The sequence below is a fragment of the Haemaphysalis longicornis genome, unplaced genomic scaffold (genome assembly GCF_048455015.1).
Source record: "Haemaphysalis longicornis isolate Haplotype H1 unplaced genomic scaffold, Haemaphysalis longicornis Haplotype H1 scaffold_1, whole genome shotgun sequence".
Classification (NCBI taxonomy): domain Eukaryota; kingdom Metazoa; phylum Arthropoda; class Arachnida; order Ixodida; family Ixodidae; genus Haemaphysalis; species Haemaphysalis longicornis.
Window position 1 is genome coordinate 15,583,895 of NW_027526203.1, and position 19,051 is coordinate 15,602,945.

At 47.6% G+C, this 19,051-nt stretch overlaps 1 protein-coding gene across 1 annotated transcript in view; it reads right to left on the reverse strand.

The window, feature by feature from the left end:
* Positions 1-1,014: 1,014 nt before the first annotated feature.
* Positions 1,015-19,051, reverse strand: part of LOC144175288 (surfeit locus protein 4 homolog) — a 41,028-nt gene continuing 22,991 nt past the window's right edge. The window contains 2 exon segments of the mRNA XM_077704377.1: positions 1,015-1,424; positions 8,991-9,177. Coding sequence (XP_077560503.1) covers positions 1,158-1,424; positions 8,991-9,177 — 454 coding nt within the window. The 3' untranslated portion in view covers positions 1,015-1,157.

Consider the following 19,051-nt stretch of genomic DNA (forward strand, 5'->3'; position numbering starts at 1 on the left):
TAGACGTGCACACGTTGAATTTTTCCGCAGTGGCATTGCTTTCTGTAACACATGGCGCCTAAATGTGCCAATTCCTGCGCTGAAACAACAGGTGGCTACCAGGGGTGGACTCTCTGACCACTTGAGAGGGGACATGCACTGTAGGGCGAGCAGTGCTACGCCTAAAGAAGGGGGCCGTCCCAGTCTGCCACTGGAGCCCCAGACAGCAGGAAGTGCAGCGACATTTTCACACTCCACTGTTGCTCACATTGCCTCAAACTGTGCTGCCTTGTTGTCTGCATTGCTGCATTGTTGTCATAGCTGGGAATCTATGCGCCACTACAAAGTGAGGAATAATGGCACCTCTGCACATTTTCACTGCCTTGTATGTGCTCTCAATTCTCCCTCCCGTTCTTTGAACCTTTGGATTGCAGGCAGGCTCAGAAGCTAAGCAGCATTCCAAAGGGTACCAGGCATTGAGAGAGCTCAAGACTGGGTACCCGAGGGGCCCTGATGCGCCAATAAACCAACCACAGAGGCAGACAGCGAGAATCCAAAGCAAGAGCCGGGCCTAGCTTAGGCAAGCATTTAATTCCGCTTCATCACACACATGCCGCGAGAAGAGCCGAGGCGTACACCACTGCACGTTTCAAGCGCAAGTTAAGCACCCCACGATGCACCGAAAAGCCCAAAATCCCAAGCGTTTGCTGCACTCGCACAGTAAATGGAATGCCGCTGGAGACACACGAGAAACAACCCTGGTCACATGCAGCCCGCCAGCCAGCCGGGGCAGATTAGGCGCACCCCAAACTGGAGGGGGCCAGTCCCGATTGGGCAGCGCTCCACACCGAGCCTGCCTGCCCCTTGAAGGGCTCGCCGGACAGGGCGTGTACCACACAGCCAACACAGTAGAGGACACACAGTCGCTCGGGGTACCGGGCATGCGATCAGGCCAGAGTATTTTTGGTTCACGCAATGGGGAAAATACAGAGCCGCTCCTCGCCTGCGCGGGCCGGAGAAAAGGGAGGCCCGGGAGAAGCGAGAGCGCGTGCCGCTTTATTGTTCAATCTGCTGTCCGTCGTCGTCGTCCCTAGGTAAACGGAGGAGGTGAATCGATGAGAGTGGCGAGCAGGCTCCGGGTTGATCTGCTTTGATTCCTGCCGTCAGGGGCACGGTCACTACCAGTGCTTCTTGTGCTCGTCAAGTGAGACGCCGCCGGGGCCAAGCGAGACGACCATGAGCAGGCCCCCGATGACCGACATGGTCTGGAAGAAGTCGTACTTGAGGAAGTCGCGCATGGGCTTGTATGAGGGCACGGACCACCAGGCGTTCACGTAGACATTCACTGCCGTCAGCCACAGCACTAGGGCCAGCGCACACAGCTTGGTCTTGTAGCCCACTGTCACCAGCACCATCAGCGCCGTGGCCACCAGGTTCTGCAGCATCTGCACAGGGGACAGCAGGCAGCGCTCTCACAAACGGCCCCCACAAATGTGCACAGCACAGTGAAGAAGGGACGTTTAAACCCTGCTTGCCATTCCATCCCTTGCATTACTGGCAGCAATGTTCATCCGTATTTTGCTGTTATCCAAACCATCTCAATCCTCATTAAGTTGCTCCTTACCTCTCAGCGCTACACAGCCATATTGCTGGGAGAGATGCAGAGGCCCCGACAATTTTTTTTAAAGGAATGACTTTTCTCAGAAAGTTCCACTGAGAACTTGGGTTTGTGTCACTGGCGAGATTAAGCCTTTCTGGCATAGAGATGTTAAACAAACAAACAAGCGTGCACCCACGCACACCACTACCCACCCTACATACTGCCACCATTTCTCAGGTGGCCATTTTCATGCAGCCTTGCTACAGCGCCAAAAACTCTCCACGGGATGGATGCAATTTAGAGCAGACATCCGTTGGAATTCGACGAGAATGCACATGTTCGAATGCATCGCTACTAGCCAATAACCCAAGTGCATGCACGCTGTAACGACTGTGATACTTCTCACGTGCCCAAGTTAAGGCCTTCCGGTACGATCACACCACTTGCTGAGGTTTTTGCTTGTTTTTATTTTGCCACTGACCTGAAAGCTGCGCAGCACTCTGGACGTGCATCCTGCTGCATGAATAAACAGGACTGTCTTCCCGGTTGGGCATTTGTACTCTGGTGACCAAAGGTCATTTAGCCTCAGACACAGAACCACGCGCACACTTGATGCCATTCCCTAGGCTCATGTGCATAAAACGTGTCCCGCCAAACAACCCGCTCATGACATCCAACCTCGAGTGCGTGCAACGAGCTCCTCCCCACTTTTCCCCATCAGGCTTGTGCTTCGCGCTTCCGTATGCTTGGTCACACATGGTTCTCCAAAATCAAGACAGTGCTAACCGCGGGCCGACCATATTCTGGAAGAAAAAGGAACGTCTGCGGTTGCCGACTGCTTCTTTTGACATACTGCTAGCCCAACAGCACATTTGCTGTTGAATTACGACTCTATTGCCTCATAGTGACTGCCGAGAGGGTAGGTGCCCAGTCTGTGCCATCATTAGGTGCTCAGTGCAGAAGAGACATGGCACAAACTTACTACTAGAGCCACAGTGCCAAACGGCAGCGAGTTTCCACAAACAAAAAAAGAGCGTTTGTATTTACAGATGCTCCATTTTTCCCTTTAATTAAGCAATGCACTGTGCTTACTACTTTTTTACACTGGACAGGGGTGGAAGCGGGCTTGAGGCTTTTGGAGCAGCTCAGAGAGCAGGGATAATGCTGTTTTGGAGCAGCTTTCGAGCAGTGAAAGGGTACTTTTGCAGCAGCTATGGAGCTCCAAAAGGCGAATATTGGAGCAGTTTAAGTCTGCTTGGGTGCAGATTTTTAGTGTCACATACCAATTATTTGCAATTTTTCATTTCTGGTAGCGTAAAAAAAATTCAAATGGATTTTACTCAATATTTGGTTAATACCGAGCAGACCATTTTTTCACCAAGTTGGCAAAATAAACGTTCCCAGAATTAAAGAATCATAGCTGACAGACCTATTACCAAGAAAAAACTAGAGATAAGCGATACTTCAAACAGCACTGCGTTTATTCAAATAACGAACAAACCAATGGTTATTAAGTTTTTTTTAGCATAAACAGCAGGCTTCCCAGAGGTAGAATGGGGGAGCGGATGCGCCTCCACCCCAACCCCCCCAAGAAACAGAATGGCAAGCGGTCTTCGATAAGATAAAGTGTGCGAAGGTCCAACTGAACAACAAAACTATTTTACTTTTTGCTTTTTACACTAAGCAAAAAGATTGCAATGATGGCTGGTGCCGATGCATGCATCACAGCGCAGCAAGCTGTGCGGTGAAGTTGCATTTCAGGCCAAAGTTTGTGCATCACTCGTGCCCTAAGGTCACACCAAGTCCTGTGAAACCGCACCGCCATTTGGAGACCGGGAAACTGTGCTGAGCAACTCCAAGCTCTGAGCACCGTTTAGGGAGTTCACCGGAATGTACCACATCATGAATGACAGCTGAACGATTGAGTGCCTACTGCTCCATGCTCAATGCGACTAGCATTGAACATCATCTCACAGTTGCGTCACACCTTGCGCCGCCGCTTCGGAGCAGTTTCGGTGCAATTCTGCCTTTTGGAGCATGATGGAGCAAGAAAAGCGAATTGGAGCAGCATGGAGCAGCACTTCCACCCCTGCACTGGAACAACAGTGACGTGTGTAAAAAAGTTACAAAAAAAAAAAAAATCTGTAGTGGTCACAGGGTTCAGTGTGCCATTTTACCAAATATAGCAGAGCACATGTCTTCATGCTGACACACTGAAAATAAATTAACCTGGGCTAGTTGATTATACATAATAATAATAATAATAAAAAAAAAACCAAGTGTTTTGCTTTTTGATGCGAGAACAATGTGGCGAAAGGCTGCCACTCCACAAATGCAGTCAGTATTCGCTGCGAAGCATTCCATAGTGTGTGCCTCAGAAATAAAACACAAAGGAGCAGTGCACACAACACCCTTGCTACATTCAACGGGATATCAATGCTTTCCATTTATAACACACACGGAGACTGCTTAGGTGTTCTCGGATGTTTTATATTGTAATATCTTTCCCATGATATGGAGGCCTGACCAGTTAGTTGGAGTTACTAGCCATCAGCAAGCCCTTAAAGCCCTGGTATTGAAGCACCCTGCACTGCACAACAACTGGAAGCAACGACCTTTCCAATGAACTGATGAGGCAGTCCTTTTGGAAATGCTGTACTGGGTGTTGCAATGCTGTTACGAACAAAGAACACTACCAGCATTATACCTAATTTTGAGCTTACAATAAATGTAGACAATACCACCACAAAACAGGTGCATTAAGTCAGGTGAACTAAAAGGTGAATTAAATTAAAAGATGAGACACAAAACGTATGGTTTAATGAATTTCAGTTTTGCTTCAGTTCATAATATGCTGCATGCATGAATAAAACAAAAAATTCGTGGGAACAAACTAAGCGCCAAAGATGAGCAGGTTATGCCATCTCTGCGTAGCTCCTGTAACAGTGCAACAGCACTTCAAATCAAAACAACTGTCAAAACAAACTGTGCCCGCGGTCTAGGTGGCTCAGAGAAGCACTGATCATTCAGGTCCCCTTACAACCTGCAATTCTAGCTAGTTTCGTCATCTGAAGTGAGAACAAAGCCCATGGCTACACTGTTACGTGGTGAAACACAAACTACCAGTCTCTGCTAGAATGAGTCTGTCATAGTGAAGTCAACTAGCCCGCTTTTGGCAACTCCCCCAAGTTCTTCACACTGCTCTTCGTAGGTCACGCTGATAGTGGGTAATTTAATATCTGCCCTCTCAAACAGAAATTAGGCAGTGATGGCAGCAATGTTTCTCCTCAGGCTCAGATTTTAAAGAGCCGAAGCTACACCGGGGTTATGAGGCACGCCGCAGTGGAGGGCTTCGGAGTAATCTTGACCACCTGGGAATCTTTAATGTGCCCTAAAATCTCGACACATGGGTGTTTTCGCTTTCGCCTCCATCAGAAAAGCAGCTACCGCGGCAGGGATAGAACCTACATCCTTGGGCTCAGCAGCACAATGCCTTAGCCACTGCGCCACCACAGTTGGTAATTCTCCTCTGGTATGATGAGCCCAATTTTCCAAATGCAGCAAAGTTGTATGTTGCCTTCATGGTTCCTTCACAATATTAGGTACAGTAAAACCTCGTTACAAGAGACACTCAAGGGAATCAGAAAACGTGTCTTCAGTAACCAAGGTCTCTTGTATGCAATGTTGCTGACATGGCGAACATAGGAGAACCAACCAGACCACCTTCATTCAAATGTCTCATAACCAAGTGTCTCTTGTGTAACAGTGTCTCTTGTAACGAGGTTTTACTGTAGTTGTTTTCACGAAACCTTATCTCTAGAGGCACATGTCAGTAAAACTGCCAGGTATTTTGGCCTCATTTACAGTGGCGGTAGCCCATTTCACCCCTACTGAGGTCCACGAATTCGATAGTTTGCAATTCTGTCAAAAGACCCACCAATCCTGATCGCGCATTTTACATGGGTTCCAACCAAATCAGTTGGTGTAATAATATGAATGAGCAGATAAAAAACTATCACCACATCCTTGCACTTGCTGCCATGTGCAACAGCAATGTCATGCAAGAGTAGAACGGACAATTGGGCTAGTTGGTAACTGTTCATCTTGGTGTTGAAAGCGCTCTCAAACAGGGATGAAGACAGAAGGAAGAGATGACACGGCACTACAAAGCAGCAGATCTACAAGTATCACCAAGTTTGATCGATTCTGCCTGGATGGTTCTCCTCTAACAGTCACGCTGCTCTGCTAAGCTAGAAGAATGTCCTGCATGCAGACAAGCACCTCGTGCACCTAGGGGACGCATGTCAAGGTCTCACCTGGTGCTAGCTTACAAACACTACAAATGCCAAAATAAATGCGTGCTGCCCAAGCAGACACGGACCACCTAGTTTCGCCAGCTCTGTGGCTCACTGAAGGCGCAGCTGGAAACTAAATGGGCAAGGAACACCATTCCATTTCTCCTTCAGCCCAACTCATCCACAGGTGCCTTCTCTGAAATCCTCCTCATTACCAAGCTTGTTCCTGAGGAACTAGGGCGGAACTTCAAAAAGCTTTCTCTCCTGACCCTCGGCACCCCGATCACACTTTCTCCCCCCACTCTCCTGCACTATGAGCAACCTGAGCATCACACTTCGCTCTGCAAAATGCAACATACCCCTGGAGAAGACGAGTCCCGTATCAACTGCTCCGTAACCTGTCCCCCCAAACAGGCTGAAAACACCCATCTTCTATCGTATCTCAGAATGGGTCAACTGTGCCTGAATGAAAGTCTGCTTTTTCCATCTTTATCCAGAAACCAGGCAAACCCCACTAACTTGAGAAGCTCAGCCCTATCCCTCTCCTCTCGTGCGCAGGCTGATTATGAGGAAGGAGGAAAAAAAAAAGGGGGGGGGTTCCTACTCACCTCTTATGGCATTCAGAGTAATAACCTCACCCTTTCCACCCTCACCAGCTTTCAGAAAGCATGTGCACACAGGACAACATTCTCCACCTCACAAACAACATTTACCAATTTCCCAGCAACACTCTGCTCCCAAATATTCTTGCAGCTGATGTTTGCAAAACCTTCGACAACATGCCACCTGGCCAACTACACTTCAGACCTACCCAGTGCGTGTGACCCTAGCACTGCCGTCACACGGATAATTTTCGCCGCTGCTGGAGGCGTGTGCGGCCATGCCATGTGTTCAGTGGCAGCTGCACCATGAACCACGTGTTTGTTCTTCCACTGCACGAAGTACAGTGAATGGTACGGAGCTGCGCTGCTGACACAATGTCTTCATTTAAAGGGACACTGAAGTGATTTGTAAACATTGCGGGATTACTAGCGCGTACTGTAGTCTGGAGTCCCTAGGCCACGTTTCGACCACCCTGGGTGTGTTTACACGAATTTATTTAGCAGAAAAATCAATTCGAAAATGCTGTCCTCCTCTCTGCATCCTCAGCCATTTTCTGTGATGTTTTCGTGTGACGTCAGTAAAAAATGACTTGGCTTGACTGCGCTACTCCACGGCTCGCCGACCTTCCGACAGAGTCAGCCGGCCCAGCATTTAGTCCGCCGGCCGCCGACGGGTCGCCGCAATTCGTTCACTCAGTTGAAACTAAGCCACAACACGTTTGTGAATGTAAGAATGCGCCTTTCTTTAGTTTGTTAGTTTGCATGCTGTATCAAGCTCCAAGTCCAGGTCGCTCCACACAAGCGCTGCACAAGCGCACATGCGACGCTTCGCTGACTGGTACGCTAGTAGGAAAATCTAAGGCCAATTGAAGTCGGGAGAAGAGTCAGCAAAATTAATAGAGGTACTAAGGAAATAATATTAACTGAAACTTTTACTGTACAGCGTAAAACTAGGGTGCAGGAAGCACTTTTTTTTGCGCTGGACGAACAAGCATAGCGGTCAGCAGCACGACTACGCATCTGTGAACGCTTTTCCGTCTAAGAAATGCAATTGCTAGACGTGAGATATTGTGGAAACTTGGGGGACGCTTACTGCACGAGCACAGTACAACAAATAGTCACCTAAGGTACTTGAAATGCTAAAACTAAATAAAAATGTAAACTGGTTGAACATTATATACCTTATATATCCAACCTCAGCAGCGCGGGCTCGTGGCCGAGTGGTCTGAGGTACTAGGATTATTGTTTTGCAAGTCGCAAGTTCGAATCCCCGAGAGTTCATGTTTTTTTTTTGTAAGTTGATTTTTTCGTTTGTGGGCGATGTTTTCTAAACTGAGTTCACCATTTTTGGGCCATAACGTTCACTGCTCCCCGAGCGATTTCACAGAATGCGCGCAGACTGACACTGACGCGCTAGCGAGTTTTCGTTGGCGTGCTGTTGCCACAAGCACCGACTACTTGTGGGCTGCCACAAGCACCGACTACTTGTGGGCAGTGGGCACAGGCGAGAATCAGCCGACCCTTGGCCTGGTACAAACACACTTTTTATGATAGCGGCATGAGTGAGGCAAGCTCCGAATATGCAAGAAAAGCACATGGCATTTAAGCGTCTGCGGTGATAAGGAGGGTGTCCATCCACTGCGTAAGCCTCGGCTAGTGATTGCTACGATTCCAAGCCGTTCTGGGAGGCTTATCTTGGGCATTTTACAGCCGACAACATGGCAGAAGCACGAAATGGCGATTATTTAGATATCGAGAATGCCCACCCAACGATAACGTCGGATGTCGAGCATGTTGTTTCACAGAACAGAAACCGAAACTTGTTTATCTTGGACATCGTGCAATCACGTAGCACCTTTACGTGACGTCACTGTGGTTAGTTGGTGCAGCCGTCACAAATTACGCGTTAGTTTTTCTTCTTTCAGGCTTTATAAAATAAATATCAGTAAATATAACCGAGATAAACGATGAAAAGTGTGTTCATTTGAGCTAGTCTACACACTGCAAGCAGAAACAGGAGCTTGAAAAATCCACTTCAGTGTCCCTTTAAGGCTAGACCAGCCCCCGCTGCAATTCTACTACGTATGCTCAATGTCACTACTACCTTGTTGTGTGTCCCAGCACGTTTGACACATTGGTGGAGCTCATACCATTGGTACTGTTAGTGAAACTGCTGTGGTGAATCTGTGCACGCTTGTTCAACCAAAGAAGTTCAACTGATTCTTAACAGTTGAACTTTTTTGAACAAACAGCAGCATAAAATAGCGTCTTGAAAGCAAATGAAATAAACTATACATTGCAACCGAAGGTGCGATTGAAACATGGCGTCACTTGCTCGGTAAAATGTTTTCATTCTGATCACGGAAAATAACAGCCCATCACGATAGGGACAAAGACTGAAACTGGAACTCTTTTATATTTCGCAGCTGTAAAACTCGCATTTCCTCGCACTATGATGAAAGAAAGTGGCATGAAGCTCGTGTTCACGAGCTGCTTGGAAAAAACGCCGCCCACCTGCAGGAGCGAGAGCTCGAGGCGCAGCATGGTGATGAACATGAAGACGAGGAGGATGCGGCCCGTGAGCTGCATGTACGACTTGGGCTTGTTCTCCCCGAGCGAGGGCACGCCCGCAAACAGGCTCTTGGCCTCCACCCGGCTCTCGGCCACCAGCAGCAGCAGGGCACCCACCAGGGACAGGCTCCTGCGGGACACCCGAGGCGGTCACCAAGAGCACGTCTGCTGCAGCTAGGCGGTAGGCCACACACTCGTTTGTGCAAAAAACGTTACGTTCCAGAGGAAGCAATTTTAACAACCAAACACAGTGAAGGAACCAATTACCATGCAATCAAATGGAACCAAATCCAAACTTCACTAATACACACATCTCACAACAGTGCACCAACAGTGCTTACTGTAAGCTGTCTACATAAGCACAATAAGCACATATGTACATATCAAATTCAACTGGTTACCAGCCACACTTCATGGCACCACTGAGAAGCCCACTACGCAGACTGCGATTGGAAACATTTATCTCGCATTAAGAAAAGTCTGGAGAACCGTACTCTCCAGGCAGGCTTTTGCATGTGCGTGGATAGGTATTAATAATAAAAAAGCTTCCGGGTGAACACTGTGCGCCCAGCTGCACTTATGTCCACAGCTGGCCAGGTGACAACAGGGCTGCAACCATGAGTTGGAGCACTAGTAGCAGCACCAAAACCCCATTCAGGCAAACGGTATTGTCACTGCAAATGTCGCACCAGAAAGATAAGCATACATCAAATGTACAGCACACAGATACACGCCACCAACTGCTCATTCTTCCACTGTTGAGGAGCCAAGACGGGGCAGGACACACTGCCCAACAGCTGCCACGGGTACTGTTACATTTCAGATAGTGTGTGACTGTTGATACAATTTTTCTCGTACCTTTGTCACAAGCGTTGGATCTTTGTGAGGCTACCTGTAAGTGTGCTACCATTTATACGCAACATGCTGCTTTGCTGTACATCTGGGGTGCCACCTATGGATCAGGCACGGCCAACAGGATATCATAACACCCTCTCACTAGTTCGGGATATCATAACATCCCTCTCACTAGTTCACATGTAAAATAGGCTTGTGTTCTCTGATCTTTTTGCCCAAAACAGATAAGTAGCAACAAATTCAAAGTGCTGGCCAAGTGCACTAGCATCGTTGCCACGTGTGTTTGTGCCAGCATAGCTAACTTCGCTTCAACCTTTAATTGCTTCGGTCCTCTTACAGACTTTTTGAGGGTCTGTGTAATGAATGGAGGATGAGGGACAACTCACCCTGCGGCCAGTTCTTGCTGCATAGTAAAAAGCTTGCCCTCTGCTTCTGCTACGCAAAATAGCACGAGATTTTCAGTAGTAAGGTACTCATCAACATACCAAACAAGTAGGCTACCAAAAAGGCCTGCTTCTACAGCTACAGGTTCAAGAAATGTACGTAGTTGAGTGCGTTCCATCAATAGGCCCAGACTGCATCTTTCAGACGGAAGTCTGTACTATGTCATTAAAAGATGATGCTAAAGAGGCCCACGACGACCTTCTTTGAGCTGGCGATGAGTTTGGCATTATCCCAATCATGACGGTCAGCACAGATGAAAACACGGGACAAGAAGAGAGGAGACAACACGAGCACTGTCTAACTGAATTTTCTATTGGGAGGGACATGTTATTTAAAAGGACAGAGATTTTTGTCGAGTAGTATGTGTTCTTTATTGCAAATGAAAGGGCATCCCTTAACTCTTTCACGATGGCGCCATAGGCAATCGGAAGCCGGTGTCCGATGATTTCAAATCTCCCGCAAAATCTGAAACGCGCGCTCCACAGACAACTATCGCCATCTGGTGTGTTCATTGGCAGCTTCTCTTTCAATTTTGGTTTCGTTTGTTTATGTGTCTCGTGTGGTGGCGGTGTAGCAAGAGAAATTTGAACCCAAGGTAGAGGGGAGCAGGAGAAAAAATGGCGTCGGGTTCGCGCCGCGCTCCGCACAGTCAGACTGCTGTAGCAAGCACTTCGGCAGCTCCTGCTGTCGATTTTTCTGATTCCAGCAGCAGCGAGGGGTCAAGCAATGATGTGGGATCTTCAGATTTCAGTTCGGACAACGAAGCTCCGGTTCAGGTGCCTCGCACTTCAACAAGCGCTGGCAGGTAATTGCATTGCGACTCCGCGCTGTATTTATAAACAAAACGTGCTTCTTATCTGACGACTGCGGTTTTGATTTTGTGTTTAGGGTCTCGACAACGTACAGCCAGGATATTTTGCCAAATGCACCGCGCCATATCGCGCCATTACCTTCAAGATAACCTGGCGCTCGTGTCAGATTAGCGCTGCAGGGTTCAGGTGCGACGCTTCTCGAGAGCGCTGGATTTGTTTTTCTTGTTTTTTACCACCGAACTAATAAGGATTTTGTGCGAGGACACAAAAGAGTATACTTGGATGTGCATTTTACAGAGACTCACTCACCCTTGAGTGCCTTCACGGCGTGGTACAGCCGTCAGTTCCGCTAGGTTGACGGGCCCTCAAGAATCGAAAATGTGGTGCACATTGTTGATTTATATATTGGATCATAGCCAAAGAACGTAGGAACAATTTGTATATCTTAAAATTCCTGAAATAATTTTTAGTCTTGGTAAAATTGCCGATTTGTGTTTTTCATATACTTTTTTGGGGGGCTTTTTTCTGGTTACTTGACAAATAAACTGTAAGTAATTGTACCTTAAACACAACTGCTGCTTTGTGTTTGGAAGAGCAATCTATAAGCTACAATTTCATGCATAGCAAGGCTAAGTGTGTCCAGTAGCTCAAAAGAAAAAGAAAAAAAAAAACGTTTTGTGGAAGCACTCAAAATCGGCCGTTTTTCCGCCGTAACGAAAGAGTTAAAACACCTCAATGCGAAACAGTTTTGCTGATAGCGCCATACAACTTTTTAAATCGAAATTTCTGGTCTAAGAGAGCCGTATGTGTCCTCCCAAAAATAATGCTGGCAACCATGACATACAGTAGTGCGGCAACATACTTTTGTCAGTATGCGAGATAAAAAGCAGTATTTAAAAACTTGTCCCGAGCTTAAAAACAAAGTGAATTGCAGGCGTTTTTATTCCTTTAAATGTGTTTTTAATCACTAGAAGCACCCAGTTGTATGTACTAATGGCCTAAAATGACATATTCTATTTTGAACGGCGGCAACATCTGCTGGGATGGACTAGTGCTCGAATGTTGGCTTCATGTTGTGGAGGTCCGCAGTTCGATTCTCCCCGGACGCGCATTTTTTTTTTTTAAAGCTGCTGTTGGTGGTTTTGTAAACTGAAAACAAATATTTCCACAGAAGAAACGCTCCTGACTCGGGCAGAATCGTCAAACAACGTACAACACATGCACGAATCTCTTTCACTGGGTGTGTTGCATGAAAGGTGTGTTGACTGAACGCTGCCATTGACTCTGGGCATGGAGGTTCTGTTAGCCACACTGAGAGCAACCCAGTGGTGGCGGGTGGCGTGTCTAAAATTTTCAAAATAAAACACATATACAATTTAAACTTGTACAAATACTTGTGTTAAAACGTTTTCAATAAGCGAATAAACGTTTCAGCAGTTTGAGTAGCTGCGAGGTTAACAGGTCACGTGACCAGGACACATAATGTAGTGTCACGTTTGTACACTACGAACTGCCACCTTTCAGATTTCGGAAAGTTCAGTGCCAATTTAAAATTATTTCAACCTGATTATTTAGACATTCCTTGTGGTTACCCCACTATGAGCTAGAGTACACACACTCGACAAAAAACGGTTAAATTATCCAGAAAAGCTACCTCGGCATCTATTGGGGCAATGGAAGGGTGGTTCATGCTGGTCTTTGCTTTTATGAATCTGTGGCAGTAAGGTCAAAGTGATAGACTGGAAGCAGCAGGTTTCCCGCACACGACCCTTGCCTTAGTGGCACAACGCTTGCTAAATCGATTGAAGCAAGAACAAAAAGCTGGCCTGGCTGCAGGGGTAGAGCTCTCAGATAGGTGCAGAAAATTCGCTGTTATCTCCTATCTGGACTCTTCCCCTATCTGGGCTCCGTGTCGCACTGCTTGAAGATTGCTGGCTGTTACAATGTCAATATCATCTTTCGAGCTGGCAAGAAATTGAAAAGTGTGTGTGTGTGAGCATCGATCAAAGGGTGCAAGAAGGAAGAGCAGCTACTGGTGGTGATAAGTACTCCATAAAGCATGATACGTTTCACAGACTGTTTGTGAAGCTCCATACTCCATTTTTCTCCATTTATGCGCTGGCAAGCACATTAGACAGATGGGACGGTGCTTAGACGTCCGTGCAAGATAACATGCGGGGTCTGTCAAGGGCGTACTGGCCTCGCACCGATCCCACCACTGCTGGGAGCAGTGTTGCGGAGTTACCACTCCAGAATTCGAATGATTCCGGATTCATTCCACCTTTTCGAGATGCCGGAATGGAATGGGAATTGAATGAGGACAGCGCTTGGAGGAATGGAATGGGAATGGAATTATCTATCTATTTAGGCCAACTTTGGTTTTGTCTTCAGTGTCACTTTAAATAACATGTTACTTCCTATAAAACAATTGAGTTGTTAGACAGCGTTAGTGTCATCCTCTCTCTTCCTCTCCCGCACTGTCATCTGCCCTGACCATCATGAGTATCTTCCGACTTGCCCAGTTTTATACCCTACTGTGTTATCTCAATGCCTCAATGGCTGATTCCACGAGAGTAAGAGCATTCGTGCACATGTGCAGTTTCTGTTTTTTCTCATGTTTGTATGAGCTATGTGCAAGAAGGGTAACAGTAGCCCAAAAGTTAGGTCTGCTTTCCTCTAACATGGGTGCTTTATGAAAAAAGAAAACCCAACATACCAGGAGCACGGCAAAAAGTAGGAAGCATCGTCTTTTGCGCAGTACGAATACCAACACTCGAAACAACGAGTAGCAATTATTCTGTTGACCGAGTGCAATAGAAAAGTAAAATGGCACTTCACTAAAGTTCCTTCAAAAGTTTCTCGATCGATTATGGGGCTTATTGCGCTGAAACTACACAGGTTATGAGGTGCGTCGTAGTGGAGGGCCCTGGATTAATTTTGGCCACCTGTGGATCTTTAAAGTGCACCAAAATCTCGAACACTCAGGCCTTTTTGCTCTTTGCCTCCGTCAGAAAAGCGGCTGGTAATAGAACCTGCGTCTTTGGGCTCAGCTACACGCCTTAGCAGCTGAGCTACTGCGGCGGATTGCCCCGGTAATCTCCTCCCGCAAGAATGATAAAAATCTATTCAGTACCACCAGAGCTAAACCGCGCATAATAGCAGTTGCGCCGTTCCCTTTCAACTTGACCTTGGACTACGTGAGGAAGGCTGTGACTCAATGACATTGTCTTGAGTGGCCTTTGATATATCACGGGCCGGCAGGTTTTTCTTTTTTTTTTTTCTCACCACAACATGGAGTCGTCGTGGTGGTTCGATTCCCGGCCGCGGCGGCCGCTTTTCTGATGGAGGCGAAAAGCAAAAACGCCCGTGTGTACGAGATTTCGGCGCACGTTAAACATACCCAGGTGGTCAAAATTAATCCGGAGCCCTCCACTACGGCGCGCCTCATCGCCTGCGCTGCGTCGGCGCGTTAAACCCTACAATCAATCAATCGAGTCGTCGTGGTGGAGTCGGCACGGTGGGTGCGGTGCAGGACAGTGCCGGCATTGGTGCCCGTTCGCAAGCGCGCGCTCAGGCACCGCACAACCCTCGCACGTGGTTAATTGCGGAAACGCCCGAAATCAGTTCCCAGTGGGAGCGGGAAACAAAAGCGACATCACGGTGCACATTTATCTTCAACCCGGCGGACCAATGTGCATATTGGGCGCGTACTTTCTGAAATCTTAGTAGTGAGCCCCGAAGAAAGATTCTTGCACAACGCCCCCCAAACCGTTCCATCAAGATCATCTGGGCCCCCGCTCATCTCGACGTTCCTGGCAACGAGACCGCCCATCTCCTGGCTCGAGAGCTATCCCGCCGAGCCGCTGTTGCCGGAAGTGAGCCTGAGCGCATGCACCCGATGGTCATGTACCGAGAAATCACGCTACACTACCGACTAGAGCGACAGCATTACCCCCCCAGCGCACAAACAACTCCCCAGAGATCTGGAGCGACTCCTACGTGCCCTTCAAACGAATACTTTCCCCCACCCCACCAGAAGTCACATTTTGGCCCCTACCTGTTTCCCCCCACAGTGCCGCTTCTGCGAGGCCCCCGGGACACTCTATCATATTGTAGGAGGCTGCGACCAAGCTCCGCTTCCCCGCCCCAATCCCTATCCCACCCATGAGCTTTGGGAGAGAGCCTTGGCCAGCTCCACCCTCGAGGATCAGCGTCAGCTGGTGGAGAGGGCTGTGGACGTGGCCCGAGCTCAAGGCGTCCTGGACTAGGGAAGCCACCCCGAAGACTCCATTTTAATTTTTTTTTCTCAATAAAGAAAGTTTATTCTCTCTCTCTCTCAGGCTGGTAGGGCGTTTGAACCAATAAACCCTTGTTGAGTGGTCTGGTTGAAGGTGAAGTCTTGAGTTCGTCACTCCAACTCCATGCACACTCGAAACACAAAAAAACGCCAAAACTGCATGCACAATATTCAGGTATAGAAGAGGTTGATGTATTGCACCTGTGACTGTGGATTGTCATACGTGTAAGAAAAAAAAAACCTTTAATCCTTTTGCAGTTTTGCATATATTTTGTTGGCAATAACTTTTGGCGGAGGAAAATAAATTTAACAAATATTTTTACTCGTGACTCTATTATTACCGTTATAAACCCTGAAGTTGACCGGCAACAGCCAATAGTACAGCTACCGCTGTAATGACGTAACTACAGCGGTGAATAACGAGGAAAACTGAAGAAAGCGCGGTTGGTTTTTCCGCATTTTTCACTGCAATTTGCAAGCTTACCGCTTTACGTGCACCTATAATACTTGGCTCCGGTATTCCTGGCAGTGTAATCTAATTGCTGCACAGGTTTATTTGCACTGCTAAAAATGTGCTGCAGGGTGCCATTAAAGGAACCCTGCAACACGCTTTGACCAGTGCTAATAACCTGCGCGATGTTTAGATTACACTGCCAAGAATATCTGAGCCAAGTATTACAGGTGCATGTGAAGCGGTAAGCTTGCAAATTGCAGTGAAAAATGCGGAAAAACCAACCGCGCCTTCTTCAGTTTCCCTCGTTATTCACCGCTGTAATTACGTCATTACAGCGGTAGCTGTACTATTGGCTGTTGCCGGTCAACTTCACGATTAATTTTTCGCATTTCCTGTGATGATCCGCCGTTGTTGGTGTGGTGCACCAACCTCTTTTATGCCTGAACCTGTACGAACAGTTTTGACATTTATTTTGTGTTTTGAGTGCACACGGAGATTGAGTGATGAGCTCAATACTTCCCTTTTAACAAGACCACTCGACAACAAACGCTTATTGCTTCAGAAATGCCCCACCAGCCTGAGCACACGCTTGCGAGCAGGCAGCCATGCCTGCTTTTTTGTGGCACCAGACCGGCAATAGACCCTCGCCGCGTTGTGGAGAAAAAGCGAAAACTCCCTAGCCTGTGATATATCGAAGGCCGCCGAAAAGAACGCCACAAGCCACCCCCTCTCCGGGAAAGGGCGCGCAGTTTTAAATGCAGAGCATTTCTTTAACTCACGATGTCACCCGTTCTAGGCGTCCGTAGTAGTCCGCATCGCTCGCAGGTGCGCCCTCTCCCCCGCTCCTCCTCTCCCACATCACGCTACCCTCCCCGCTCTCAACAACAGGTCCGCACCCCTCCCCCTACACTATATAAAAAAATAATACTTACCGGCGCCTGATTTCGATCCCACAACCCTGCGGGCGGTATGCAAGGTACATGGTGCTCTACCCACTGCGCCACAAAGCCGACACAGAATGGAAGGCTACGAACGCGCCTTATATCCTTGACTCATTCAAACTACGTCAAGAAGCTGCTGATACAACGCATTCACTACCTGTGGGCGGAACGTGAGGTACATGGTGCTCTTCCCAATGCGCTACAAAACCGACACAGAATGAAAGGCTACGAATGCGCCTTATATCCTTGACTCATTCAAACTACGCCAGGAAGCTGCTGACACAACGCATTCACTACCACCAACTCCCCAAACACTAAACGTTAACGCAATTACACCCACCCCCTATGCGGCGCGTTTACTCGAGTCCCCCTCGCGGGGAGATGGTTTCCTTTTTGTCGCGTACCGTAGTCAGAGGTCGAGTTAATTAAGAGGGAACAATTATGCGCGCTTTTTCATCTTGCGTAGCTTCGATGATAGTAAATGAATTTTTATAATGCTTGTGACACGGGATTTTCAGGACAATACACTTTACCCCAAAATACATTCAGAGTAGTTGGCGGCAAGTGCTGCGGGGCCCCTTTAAGGTTTCGTGCACAGCAAGGTGCAATACCCCTGCTTCACTGGCGTTTTGAACGCCTTCGAATCGAATGTCATTAGACTCAACTGCGAATGTTATGCTGCTCCACGTTTTTCGACGGCATTTAGCTAAAGTGACTGTCGAGCGGTATGAGCATCTCCAGGCATCTGGGGCTCTCGAATGCCTCTTGCATTCTCGCGCACACCGTCCCAAGCCAGCATTAAAAAATATATTACTTGCGTACTTAAAACAAGCCAAATATTTTCAACTGTGGGACTTTTTTTTTTACTTTTTATTCACTTAAGTCGTGATGTTAAGATGTAATAATTTCATACTCTCAACACCAGTGTGAGCAAGTGACAAACCGGTGTGGCTAGACAGCACAAAACATGCACCTAAAGGTGCAAAAAAACCTTGATTGCAATTGAAAATTAAGCAAAAAGCCACCAAGTTAGTGTCAACCCTTTAGTTATTCATAATTTGATATCATTTTGCTGCTTAAACTTCCCCTGAATTGGATTATTGTATAAAACAGAACTCGGCGGCAGCAACACCACTGAAGCAGGGCAAGCGTGATTGTTACAAGCTTTCAACTGCCATCAAAACTGTAGTGGAGCACGGCAGATTCTGAATGGCGTTTGAAGCCCCTCATTTCGGTCGAATGACATTCAGTTTGAGGGTATTCGAAACCCCCGTGTAGCAGGGGTATATTAGACTTCTGTCTTAAAAATTTGTTGCAAACCAAAAGCTACACCAGGGGCGGTATTCTCGTGTTTTGTCCCTTTTGTGTCTCTTTTAAAAGTGTCCCTTTTGAGTGAGCCCTGATTGGCTAAAAGCAAACAACCAGATGTGACGTAACGCAAGCGCGGAGGACCTACTGCGTTTGACCGCAGCGTCTTCGAACAGGCGATTTGAATTTCAAACAGACGGTTTTTGGAAGCAGTCATGAATGCGCCGATTATCACCTTGTTGGCTCGCTGGCGGAACAAGCGGTCGAGAAGCAGTGTAGACGTTTTCGATATGCCCCGAGAAGCATTCCGCCAGCATTTCCACCTCTCAAAGAGGACCGTGCGGTGGCTGTGCCACGAGCTCCGGGACAAACTTGGTCGGCGGACGCGCAGGCTCAGCGACGAGGAGCAAGTGTTGTGCGTCCTTCGTTTCTGCGCTACCGGTGGCTTTCAGTCAGCGGCCGGTAACGAAGAAACGAAATCGCTGTCGCAGCCCTCCGTGAGCCTGTGCACCATACACCGCCACCACACAGTGAAATAAAAGATCGTCTGCGAGCTAGCTAACGGTCAGAAGGTGCAATGGAATAAATGATCGTCTGTGAGCTTGATAGCTGCCAAGCAGACGACCAAAATTACACAAGCACTTCGCATGACATTTGTAACCTTTTATTGGTACTTTACACATACACATACCAGCTTAACGTTCGTAGACTTCTCGCGCAACAGGTACGCCGTTAAGAAACGAAAATCCCCCCTTCTTACACATTTTTTCACTCGTAGAGCACCACAAAAATGTCAACGACGTAAAGCACCATTACAGGTCCTTGGAAAAGCCTGCGTCGGCTTGCCACAAGTGCGTCAATGGCAAAATATGTAAGTGGACGGTTATCTTGAT